The 12,106-nt window shown below is 40.2% G+C and overlaps 1 protein-coding gene across 2 annotated transcripts; it reads right to left on the minus strand.

Annotated features, from left to right (window-relative positions):
* Positions 1-22: 22 nt before the first annotated feature.
* Positions 23-8,088, minus strand: PIGH (phosphatidylinositol glycan anchor biosynthesis class H). 2 transcript variants are annotated; one of them, XM_065941325.1, is made up of 4 exons: positions 7,843-8,088; positions 2,988-3,197; positions 2,455-2,535; positions 23-672 (listed from the first exon to the last, which is right to left on the minus strand). In XM_065941325.1, exons 1-4 carry the CDS (start codon positions 8,050-8,052, stop codon positions 580-582), a joined length of 594 nt encoding a protein of 197 aa, XP_065797397.1. In that variant the 5' UTR covers positions 8,053-8,088; the 3' UTR covers positions 23-579. The 2 variants fall into 2 exon arrangements, with proteins under 2 accessions (XP_065797397.1, XP_065797396.1); XM_065941324.1 differs by having other exon boundaries at positions 2,455-2,538.
* Positions 8,089-12,106: the final 4,018 nt, after the last annotated feature.

A 12,106-nucleotide genomic window follows, 5' to 3' on the forward strand; every position in this document is an offset into this window, starting at 1 on the left:
CTGTCTGAACCAAGCAGTGGTGTATGTTTCGGAAGAAGTTCTGTTTATTAAGAGAATCATCATAAAGTAACCCTGTACAGAACACAGGAGCTAGGTGGACAGAGACTAGTCTTTTGTAGGGTATTGCTTCCAAGTAACCAGTCCTGAAGTGCTTGCTTTTTTTCTTTCTTAACTTTTATACAGGGATACTGCACAGTTGGAAAAATTATCTTTATCAAAAGAGCTGATGTCAGTTTCCCATTTTCTATAAATTCCAACAAAAAGTAAGCCTGAGTGTGCTCACAAAGTGCGTTTAGTCAACATTACTCCTAACATAGAGTTTCAAGGTCTCCCCTCAATTGGTAAAATAAATAAAACCTTACAAGAGGAACACTAAAATATACATTAATACTTTGCTCAATATCACACAATAAGTTATGTTTCCAGTCACCTGTTCTATGGCTCTGAGATCCACCACATCCATACTGGTTTCTCAGACTGTGTCCAGTTGAAGGTTTAAAATACAGAAAATAAGCCAGCCACTGTGGCTTAGGAGTCATCTCCTTTTGAAGACAACACTGGCTTTCTGCATGCTGGGACTCATGGGTTTGTTGATGTGGCTTTCTGGTGTGCCAGGATCTCCTGGCAGCTTCTGTACACTTCAATCAAGCAGTCCAGCCGGGGCTTGGCACTCTGAATTCCAAAGGGGGGAGAAAATGCAGAGTCAAGATGAACGTTAAGAGACTGATTAGTGGTGTTGCGTCCATGTGCAACCCTGATCTCTCACCCACAACCCGGGGGGGGTCTAAACGGCACAGGTGTGGGCTCAGAGAGGCAGAAGTTCAGGCCTCACAGGACTTTGCTGAGAGTGATCCCTAACCAGGCCCACAGCCCAGCCTGTGAGCTGTAGGAAGCAGGAGCTCAAAAGACAGTGTTTAATCTGTCTAAATTTCATGACCTCCGCCTAAGAGCAAGAAAGGGGAGTAACAAGGACAGACCCTTGGGAAGTGTCACAAGCTGTGCAGCAGCTCTCAGAGACAAGAAGGGCACTTTAATATGTAAATATTTCAAATTATTGTGTATAATGAACACAATCAAAAGCCACAGAATGAGAAAAATGTATGTGGAAAGCATATTTAATAAAAGTTGGCTACCTAAAATAAATTGTTACAATGCATAATCAATATGTAGTATCTGCTTGACTAATAGAGGAGATGGATAGCTTAAAACAAGAGAAAATACTGATAGGTAATACTTACAAGGAAATAATAAAAGTCTGTTATTGAAAGAGATACAAATTTAGTAACTCTAAATTCCTTTAACTATATACTAAACTAAAAAATAGCTAAAACTACTGTTAGACAAGACTACATAAAAACAAGCACAAATTCCCAAAAGTGTAGTAAAGTTGTCTAATCTCTAGAGTCAAATCTCACACAATATTATATTAAAATCTATGAAAGTATTCATAAGCTTTAATAAAATTTTGAAATATAACGCAAAAGAATTTTGGCTTAGCTGCCTTAAATCCTTTGTGAAAAAGGCAGTGAGGCAGAATTAACTGCATACATAACTTTATATACCTATAAAATAGTTTATCGTAATTAGGTCTGTATGTTTTTTCTAAGAGCAAAAGAAAAAATAATCTGGATGTGGTTTTAAAAGCTAGCAAGTGATGTGGCTAAATAAACTGATATTTGACATGATGATATAATTATTTAAAATAATAAGTATAATGGCTTTTGTAGATACATGAAAAAATGTATATTAAAAATCCAATTATGGCTGATTCGCATTGTTGTATGGCAGAAACCAAGACAACACTGTAAAACAATTATCCTTCAATTAAAAAAAGAAGATGTAAAAAAGAGTCAACTGAAGAAAACAAGCAAGACACCACAACAGTGTACAGCAGGCTGTATAGATCAGTAGCATCTGTGTAAAATCATATATTGGGCTTCCCTGGTCACTCAGTGGTAAAGAATCCTGCCAGTGCAGAAGACCCAGGCTCCATCCCTGGGTCGGGAAGATCCCCTGGAGAAGGAACTAGGCAACCCACTCCAGTATCTTTGCCTGGGTAATCCCATGGACAGAGGAGCCTAAAGGGCTACAGTCTGTGGAGTCTCAAAGAGTTGGACATGACTTAGTGACTAAACAACAACAAAAATCACATACTGGCAGACTGACAGGGTCGAAGCAGGTGAATGATGATATATATGCAGAAGCTGCTATACATGTGTTATTATCTCTAAAATTTGTATAGGTTCCTAATATTTCTGAAAGTTTTATCTGCCTCAGAAAGGAATTTCTGAAATAACATCTAATTCTTAGTAAAAATAGCCCTCAGGAATCCTCAAATATTCTTGACAACAGAAGATTACATTCCTACTGAACCTAAGAAGCAGTGGATCTGCTTAGAGAAGGAGTAAGGTAAAGGACTGGAGAAAAAACTTAAGAAAAGTCTTCTGTGCTCACCTGGAAGAGGGGTACTACTTGGGATATCCCGTGTGGTTCCACTGGATCCTTCAATAAAATGCAGAGGTAGTAAATCACCCTCTGCTGTAAGAAAAATAAACCAAATAGGAGAGATCTAGGTGAAACTCAGTTTTCTTTCTCAAAACTTTTCATAAATGAAATAACACTTGATAGCCTCTGAACTGAGAGAGAGGTATATTCTCATTCTTTAGAGGAAAAAAGACAAAACAACAACCAGAGATGATTCTGAAGCTGGGCTAGACAATAAAGTTGAAATGCTAACTCCCTACCCATGAAAACCTACTGCATCTCTTTAAGAATAAAGGGTTTTGTTTTCAATACAAGTTTACTTTTATGGTTTAAAGACATGCCAGCCAAAGAGAAAACACTCTAAGTACTAGTACACGGAGCCCTCAAGTTTAATTCTGTGACATCATTGACTTTAGGTATTAAGACTCAGTTTAGATCCAGACACACCCCATGGGCTGCCTCCTCTAGGGAGGCCTGTAACATTTACCACTTTAAATACTTACCATGTAAATAGCCTCATTAATGATGACATCTTTCACCTTGCCCATCTCAATGAAGGTGGTGCTTTCTTTGCCTGAGGCATAGGATGAGGTCATCTGGATGCCCAGGGAATCAATGATTAACAGAGTCTCATGATCAATCTTTACAAAATGGAGGTAACCAAGCAGGCCTAAGAGAGTGATGAAGATGGCAGCAGAGAGGATCATGCTGTTCTGAAGAGAAAGCCAGACACAGGCGGTAAGGTTAACAAGTGTTTCTCTGCTGGTTAATAAGTCAACTCCAGACAATGTGGAAAAAAACCTTTGTTTTCCTGTGAGGTGAATGAATAGGAAGAACGTGCGTGAAGGAAGAGGAAGCTACTTTTATTTGGGCTCTGCAGTGCTAGGGAAGCACAGGATAAAACACATCCAGACAACAAATGGACAGGTCTGGGGAGGAGACCCTCCCTCAGCAGGACATCCATCACACTACTTTCCGAGATTTTTCTTCCAAAATTGCAACTTAAGGACTCAGATTTTTTCTCCCCACCTTTCATCAGTAAAATATGTAGCAAAATCTCAGACTGAACAGTAATAAAATGCTTAGCACGGTGCAGCAGATAATACTCAACAGCCACTCATGCTTCCTAATAATCCCGCCAACAACTGGTTCAGAAATGGACCAATGACACAACTCTTGCCAATGATATATAAAGGGAAGTCTGCTGGAGGGCTTTCTAGAAAACTAAGTCCATCTCAAAAAAGAGATCCAAGGAAGAGAAGGCCCCTTCATCCTGAAGTTTTGATGCCCAGAATTACATGGCCTCTGCTGTGTGGAAAGCTATGTTGAGGACAGGTAAAGGCTAGAAGATTGGCAAGATTAAAAAAAAAAAACTAAATCAACTGAGCTTCTTATGCCCTCTAGAGCTTCTCATGCCCTCTGGTTTTGTTAAATAATAAAGATCTTACTGTTCAGGGCCCTATTGGTTGCTTTGGGTTATGACTGACTGATGTGTTAAGGCTGACTGACTAGCTGAAATGACTAAGAACTGTTGTTAAGGGCCCCCAAAATGGTATTATTTCTTTGATTCTAAGACACATTTACAACCTTTTAATATTTCTGAAGTTGAAGTGTGTTTTTCTATTGAAGTATGTTTGTTTTCCTTTTTTTTTTTTTTCCCCAAAAAGCTATTTAGAGGGCAGGCACAGGGAAAAAAATCATTGGTGACTTAGACTCACAAGAGATTCACTAATTTATGGCTGTCATTCCTTGAGGGCAGGAGGTGTTTTACTAATCTTTGTTACTGAAAAGATACCCTCTTTGACCTAACTCTTGTCAGACTCTTGTTGAACAATGCAGGCCTTGTTGGCCAAGTTGTAGCAAGACTCTTGCTAAGTGAGTTTAGAAAAGATGCTCACCTTGTTTATCTGAGTCACCCTGGCCTGCCTTCAGCAAGAATCCTATCGAATCAATTTAGCCAGAATCCCCCATTTACTCATGTTTCCTTTTAGTAATTTTGCATCCACTGACCACTGACCCTGCTCTTTGGCTATAAATTTCTACTGGTCCCTGCTGTATTCAGAATTGAACCCAACCTTCAATACTGAGGTCTCTCTTCTCCCATTGCAATAGTTTCTGAATGAAATCTGTTTTTATTACTTAAACTACTGACCAGCTCTGGTACTTCTTTCTACATAACACATAGTTAAGAGTTAGATAAGAAGTCTAGAAACTATTTGGACCTGTGATCTGCTCTTGTCTGGTCCACATTAAGCTAAGACTGTTTTTGTGGTTTTTTTTTTTTAGATTTTTTGAAGGGTTGATAAAGAAAATGAAACAGAAGAATATGAGACAGAGACCTGCAAAGCCTAAAATATTTACTATTTGACCTTTTCAAGAAAAAGTTTGCTGACCTCTGCGCTAGATAATTATTTGTTAGTTAACAAATGGAGGATGGAGAAATCTATGTGCTGGGACTTTGATGGGCCCAGAAATACCTACATTGAGTTAATTAAATGTCTAGTACCTAGTACAGTGTCTTGTATATAGTGTGAACTGAATAAGCATTATGGAAGAATGGAGAGAGATAAACTTTAGTTCTGGCCCTTACAGACTTATTAGAGGCAAGATTAAAATATATAAAATATTTTTGGAGAATACTATAATATAGAAGTGACTAAAACAGGATTAACAGAGAAAGAGAAAAAGCAAGAGAGAGTTTAATTAAAGCACACAGGAATATCCTATGAAGACTTCTAAGGAAGCAGGATTTAACTGGTGCTGAGGAGGTGGTGATTATTGACAGATATACTTAGCTGAGAAAAGGACAGGGGAAGAACATTCTAGGTTGGAATAAGTAAGGTAAAAACCTAGAATTTTAATAGAACTGTGAATTCAAAAACTGGGAGGAAAGAAGGAATGAAGAACAGTATATACTTAGGGGATTTTAATATTATTTTTAAATTTTTTATTTTATTTTGGAGTATAGTTGATTTATAATGTGTCAGTTTCAGGTATACAGCAGAGTGATTCATTTATACATATTCATATATCTTCACATTTTGAAATTCTTTTCCTATTGAGGTTATTACAAAATATTAAGTAGAGTTCCCTGTGGTACACAGTAGGTCCTTGTTAGTTACCTATTTTAAATATAGTAGTGTGTATATATCAATCCCAAACTTCCAATTTATTCCTCCCCCCTTCTTTCCCCTATGGTAACCGTAAGTTTGTTTTCTAAGTCTGTGAGTCTATTTTGTAGGTAAGTTCATTTGCTTACGTAGGGGGGTCTGACCCATATCAGCTTTCCTATAATCACTGCCCAAAACTTTATCACCCCTGCATTTTTTATACTTAATTTTTCTTTCTGAAGTTCTAAAAATTCAATATTGGTTTGGATTGAAGTAAAGCCACATGTCTTAATGAATTCCTCCAACAGATTTCTTCTTATCTTAGCTGAGATTCATTACTCTGATTAATAGTTTTGAGTAGGAGAAAAAATAGAAATTCTGGTACACAGAGCTCTTAAGAAGTCCTGCAATGGAGTTTAAAGGAAGATAAGGTTACTTTCAGTTCAGTCTCTCAGTCGTGTCCGACTCTGCGACCCCATGAACCGCAGCACGCTAGGCCCCCCTGTCCATCACCAACTCCCGGAGTTCACCCAAACCCATGTCCATTGAGTCGGTGATGCCACCCACCCATCTCATCCTGTCGTCCCCTTCTCCTCCTGCCCTCAATCTTTCCCAGCATCAGGGTCTTTTCAAATGAGTCAGCTCTTCGCATCAGGTGGCCAAAGTATTGGAGTTTCAGCTTCAGCTTAGCCCTGAACATTGATGAGTGTAAGTAGGATATACCAGGATGAGAGAGATAAGTACAAAAGGGAGCTGGTGTAAAACAAACCTCCTATTTAAAAATTCTGCTAAGCAAGTCATCGGACAACCTTGGGTTTGAAGCCCCCGTAAGCCATTTACTAGTTTTATCACTTCAGATAAGTTACTACTCTTTCTGAGTCTCGGTTTTCTTCTAAGGCCGAAATGAGGCATTCAGTAAAGCAACTGGCACTCAGTGGGCATTTAATAAATATCTGTTCCCTCCTCCTCACATGACTATGTGGACAGAACTCAGGCTAGTACTGAAATTCAACTGTATTATATATTAAAATTTTTAGGGGGCAGGAGGAAGAACTGTCCTGGCATTTCAACCAGTTCAACTGACTTATGAACTTTTAGATACAACTGATAGAAATTAGGGTCTTAATTTTGCGTATATCTATACTAAATTACCATGCTCTGAAATATGCTCCGGTGGCTTTTTCAAAAAGCTAATGGGGGACTTCCCTGGTGGTCCAGTGGTTAAGAATCCAGCTTGCAGTGCAGTGGATGGGGGCTGGATCCCTGATGAGTGAACTAGGATCCTACAGGCCATGGAGCAATCACAATAAGCAGGCAGCTCCAACTACCTGCCACATCCAAAATTAAAAAAAAAAAAACACGTCTTTTTTTAAGAAAAACTAATAGATGCAGTATTGAAAACAATACCCAAAGTACAGAAATAAATAGCCTTGCGGTACTTGGCTCTGGTCAGATCACTCCTGGAATAAGAAATGCCACTCAGGGCACTACATATGAGAGTAAGTTAAAAATGAAAACGGCAATTAGGATGAGTCCTTTTATTTGAGAGTTGTCACAATGCTGCTACATACGAACCTCACAATGCTATGACGCTGGCATAGCAGGTATCAATTCCATTTTAGAGGTGTGAAAACGGAACCTGAGAAAACACTGGTGGGAATGAATCTGGAAATTAAGCACAGAAACCACCCATCTGTGAAATCTCACAGTGCTTTAGAAAATACTTGGAAGTGGGGTAGTGATTGTGGGGTGGGGGAGGTTAGACTGCCCTGAAAAAGAGAGATTCTTAACCTGCGTGTGAGAACTGTGGAGGCAAAGACAGTTTCTCGAAGGCTGTAAAAGGTATTGTCAGCAGTGATTGCTGTGACGAGTGGAAGTGATGGGTGAGGACGATCCATCCACCTGGTTCTCTTAACTCTTGGAAATGAACTACCGTGAGCCTGCACTACACAGAGCACACGGAAGTTAACGTTTTAGGCTGTCGAGCAAGGACGAGATGTATGCTGAGTGGAACCACAGGGCAGAGAGCAGCGACCCCGGAGCAGGGATAAAGTACAAGAGCGCAAAGTTCACTCAACGTTAGGGAAGAAGAGAGCTGTCCAGCAGCGGAATGGCGTCCCCTGAACCTGCGAGTTTCTGCCCTCCAGGCCGCACGCCTGCAGGAGGGTCCGGCGAGAGCTCTGGGCTCGAGCCTAAGACCCCAAAGATCCTTCCAAACCCGAGCCCCCGCCTCCGAGGCCGGCCTTACCTCACAGAGGGTGAAGAGTCCGTAGGCCGCCAGCCACACGGTGCAGGTGACAGCGGTGAGCGAGCGCAACGAGATCCGAGGGCAGCTGAGGCAGAACTCTAGGCACGAAGGGGAGTAGTATCGGCGGTGCAAGGCCAGACGGCCGCCGCAGATATCTGAGAAGCTCCGCTCGTCCTCCATGGCCGGTTCGCCGGCCCCAGGCCCAGCCATGCCGCGCCGCTCTAGCGCGCCCTCCAGCGTCCTCTCGCTGGTTCTGGACTCACTTCCCCACCGCGGAGTTGGCCACGCCCCTCCTCTGGCGGCGCGCAGCCGCAGTTCGGCGCGGATGGGGTTGTCTTTTCACGCCTTGCGCGGCCGGGATTGAAAGTGTATATACCACCGAGATTCGTAGGGGGTGCCAGTGCCTGAGCGGACAGATGAAAACCGCTGTTAACGTGCTTTCCACTCGACAAACTGATGTTTATTTACAAGCTAGAGTATGCCCCCCAGGAGGCAGTCAACAGGTATTCGTTCATACCATTCATTCATTCATTCATTTCGGTGCCAGGCCATTTTAAGTGCTGAAGGTACAGAGGTGAACAGGATCGACAAGGTCCCTGGCTTCAAGCAGCTTCCTTCCTATTGAGAAACAATATAGAAATAATTCCAGAGAGTGCTGTTGCAGTTTTATGACCTGCAGGGGTGGCTTGGGGAGTCAGGAAAGTCTCAAAGAAAATATACCAGAGCTGCAAGGATATGGAGCCAGACTAGTCTCTGGGAACTCTGGAGGAGGAATTTGCCAGGAAGGAGGACCAGAAAAGACAAAGCCCCCGAGGCTGAAACAGGATTGGCTATTGGTGGAATCAATAGGTCAGAGAGGCGAATGCGTGGGAAATGCAGTTGGAAGTTGGGGAAGTAGGGAGGGGTCAGAACCAGGAGAGTCTGGTAAGGAGATCGGGTTTCATTGCCTAGTTTTCTCTTCCAGACCACTAAGTGGAGCAGTGAGTAGGCAGACAAGTCCTGGCTGGAAGGGTTAACAAGAGTGGAGGATGCAGAAGGTATGGATAATAAAATTACTAAACTCATGAGTAATAGAGACCTGCGGTGTGGATTCCCTTTTCTTTTTCACTTGGGATGTGGCCCAAGAGTGCCTGTGTGGCCCATTAAAAGAATTATGGCGCTTCAGCCCTGGGGCACCATCGTGTATTAAAGAATTTGTGTATAAAGATGAATGGTATAAAGGTCTCATGAACTTGTGTCCTGATGAAAGTCAGGTTCAGTTTCTCCATCTTCATCCAGGATTTTGTTTTCCTTTTTCTTCAAGCGTTATTTTGTTTTTCCAATTTTATTTCTGTATAGTTAATCTTACCAAGCAATACACCCCTTTCATTTTTGTAAATATCATGTGATGTCTTTTATAATGGTAAAAGTGATGTTTGCTTATTATGGAAAATTTGAACAATACAGAAAAGAAGAGAGGCTTCCCTGGAGTCTAGTGGCTTAGAATCTGTGCTCCCAATGCAGAGGGCCTGGCTTCCATCCCTGGTCAGGGAACTAGATCCCATATGCCACAACTAAAGATCCTGCATGTCACAACGGGTTGAAGATTATGCACGTGTACAACTAAGACCCAGTTTAGTCCATTAAATTAAAAAAAAACATTGTCACCATACATGGTTATAAAAAATAAGAAAAATTTAAACCATCCATATTTCCACCCCTCAGAGATAAACACGGTCAGTGTTTTGGGGAACCACTAGTCCTAGAGTTCTTAACTTGCACACCATAGATAAAATAAGAGTTTTTATCTTTAGTTTCTTAACTTCTGATTGAAATTTAACATTTCTTTCGATTGTGAATTAGGCAACAAGCCAATTAGTATTAGTAATACTTGTGATTTTTGTCACTGATAGAAACCACAGATATTTTCATCTGATAATATTCTCAAAATGTCCTTTCCACTCATAACTTCAAAGTTTCTACAGTAATTATTAGACCAATTACTAGATCTCCTTATTTAATGTGTCAACAGAGAGACACATATTACCATAAAACTCTTAAAAAATATTCTGATAACTATTTTAATTCACTTTTGTTTGAAATTCTATGTGTTCATTTACAAACATTATTGTGATAAGGGGTCCATTAGGTTTACTAGATTTACGAAGTATCTGTGACAACAAAAAATGTGAAGAACCTGTGTAGGCTCTGAAGTTTCACCACTCCAGAGTCATAGAAAAAAGACACCTAAGACACCTAAATGTATTTAAAGTACTTAATTTTTTGAATATTAAATTATTATATTAAATATTAAATTCTAGGGACAAATAGTATGGTAATGTAATTCCACAATCTTTATAATCACTTTGCTCTATCAGATCGTCTTCTTAATTTGCTTATCTGCAGTAGAAACTGAAATCTGTGTATTTGCCATTTGCTTAGATGCCGCGTGGGATATAAAGTGACAAGTTCTCACGACCATAACCCTGTAAAGACAGCAAGGAGTGATATATATATATATAAGCTATCAATTTTGGACTTCAAAGTATTCATCAGCCTCAAAAGTTTGGTGGAGGGGACTTGCCTGGCAGTCCAGAGGCTGAGACTGTGCTCCAAATGCAGCGGGTCCAGGTTCAATCCCTGGTCAGAGACCGAGAACCCACATGCTGCAACTAAGAGTATGTGCCATAACTAAGATCTGGTGCAGCCAAATAAATAAATAGAAGTAGATAAATAAAAATTTTTTAAAAAGTTCGATGGAATATAACAGCAAGGAAGGGCGGGCTGACGAAAAGAATTCAAACTTAGCAATTGGCAAGCTTCTCCATGGAGTTTTATTAATGATATCTTTTTGCAGGGTCACTAAAAGAGTCTCATAACCAATTCCCTAGTGAATTTAGTTGTGGAGAAGCAGAGAAAGGAAGTATGAGAAACACATACCCTGTGTATGTCAAGGCACTAACTGCTATGAAAATAAAATGTCAGTAGCATAACAATAAATGTTGGTTTATTGTCTGTGTATAGCTCATTTAAGTGCTTCTGGTCAAATGACTCCTCATTCTGCCCAGTGGTAACTCAGAGACCCAGGCACCTTCTATTTAGCGGCTTCACAATCTCTCGGGGCTTCCTCATGTTTCCTTCCATTGGATCTTCTGCATCCAACAGATGAGGGGGCAAGCATAGAGGATCATTCCTGGGAGGGTTTTATGGCCAAGTCTTCGACCTGCAGAACTCATAAACATGGATATACGGAACTTCAAAGGAGGCCGGGAAACACTGTCTATCAGTATGCCAAGTGGTGAAAGAAAAATGATTTGGTGAACGACTGGCCAGTCTTCACTACACTTTCCAAAGAGTTCTGGCTTCGAGAACTAGAAAATATATTTGAGTGAATTGAGCATTGTGGTGACAATAAACAGGAATAATCTGACCTACTTTTGATAAAACAGGTACTTACCTCAACTGCTGAAGTTGTTCTTGGAAGCTGAGTGTTTATGAATAGTAAGAAAAATATCTAGCCAAAGAATTCAGATAACTTTTTATTTTTATGGCCTGTGCTCGATTCCTTCTTTTTTTGTGTGTGGCTACGATAGGTCTTCATTGTGACACTGGGGCGCTCTCTAGTTGTGGAGAACAGGCTCTCAAGTGTGTGGACGCAGTTGTTGCAGCAGTGGGATCTTAGTTCCCTGATCAGAGATTAAACCTGCATCCTCTGCACTGGAAAGCGGATTTCCAACCACTGGACCACCAGGGAAATCCCCGAGCTAGATTCTTAAAACCTTTCTTATAGCGCTTTCTCTTAGTATTTACACTGATCGATAGTGTAGTTTCTCTAAGAATACTGTCTTATTCTGTAGTTTTTATTGTTTTTTTCTTATGATATAATATTAATGATTGTTGCTACTGTGTTAACTGACAGTAGAATTTATTTAGGACCATGTACTCATAGGGGAGAAAAAGTAGAGGCCCATCTAAGCAAAAAGAAATTCCGAAGAAATAGGGTTTTAAAAAGATAAATATTGAAATTATACCTCAAGTTTTAAAAAGCCGACTAAAAGAACTTAAAAAGCTTGTTGCAATTTTGTGAAACTGATCAAGAAAGTATTTACTTTGCATAAAAAAAAGGTAAATATAACACACTTCATCTTGTTCAGGATTTCATTTTGGTTTATCTATGTAGTGTGGATATGCCTCTTTATATAGCTTTTTTTTAGTGTGATTTCTTTTGGTACTACATTACATTTATGAAACTGTTTTAGAAAAAACTTGATCTACTGTATTTCTT

Source organism: Muntiacus reevesi, chromosome 7 (genome assembly GCF_963930625.1).
Source record: "Muntiacus reevesi chromosome 7, mMunRee1.1, whole genome shotgun sequence".
Classification (NCBI taxonomy): Eukaryota; Metazoa; Chordata; class Mammalia; order Artiodactyla; family Cervidae; genus Muntiacus; species Muntiacus reevesi.

Coding starts and splice junctions, on each gene's coding strand:
- PIGH (XM_065941324.1), bottom strand. CDS start 8,052: ATGGCTGGGCCTGGGGCCGGCGAACCGGCCATGGAGGACGAGCGGAGC. Junction 3,198..7,842: donor GACTCTTCACCCTCTGTGAG/GTAAGGCCGGCC, acceptor CTTTCTCTTCAG/AACAGCATGATCCTCTCTGC. Junction 2,539..2,987: donor TTAATGAGGCTATTTACATG/GTAAGTATTTAA, acceptor TTTTTCTTACAG/CAGAGGGTGATTTACTACCT.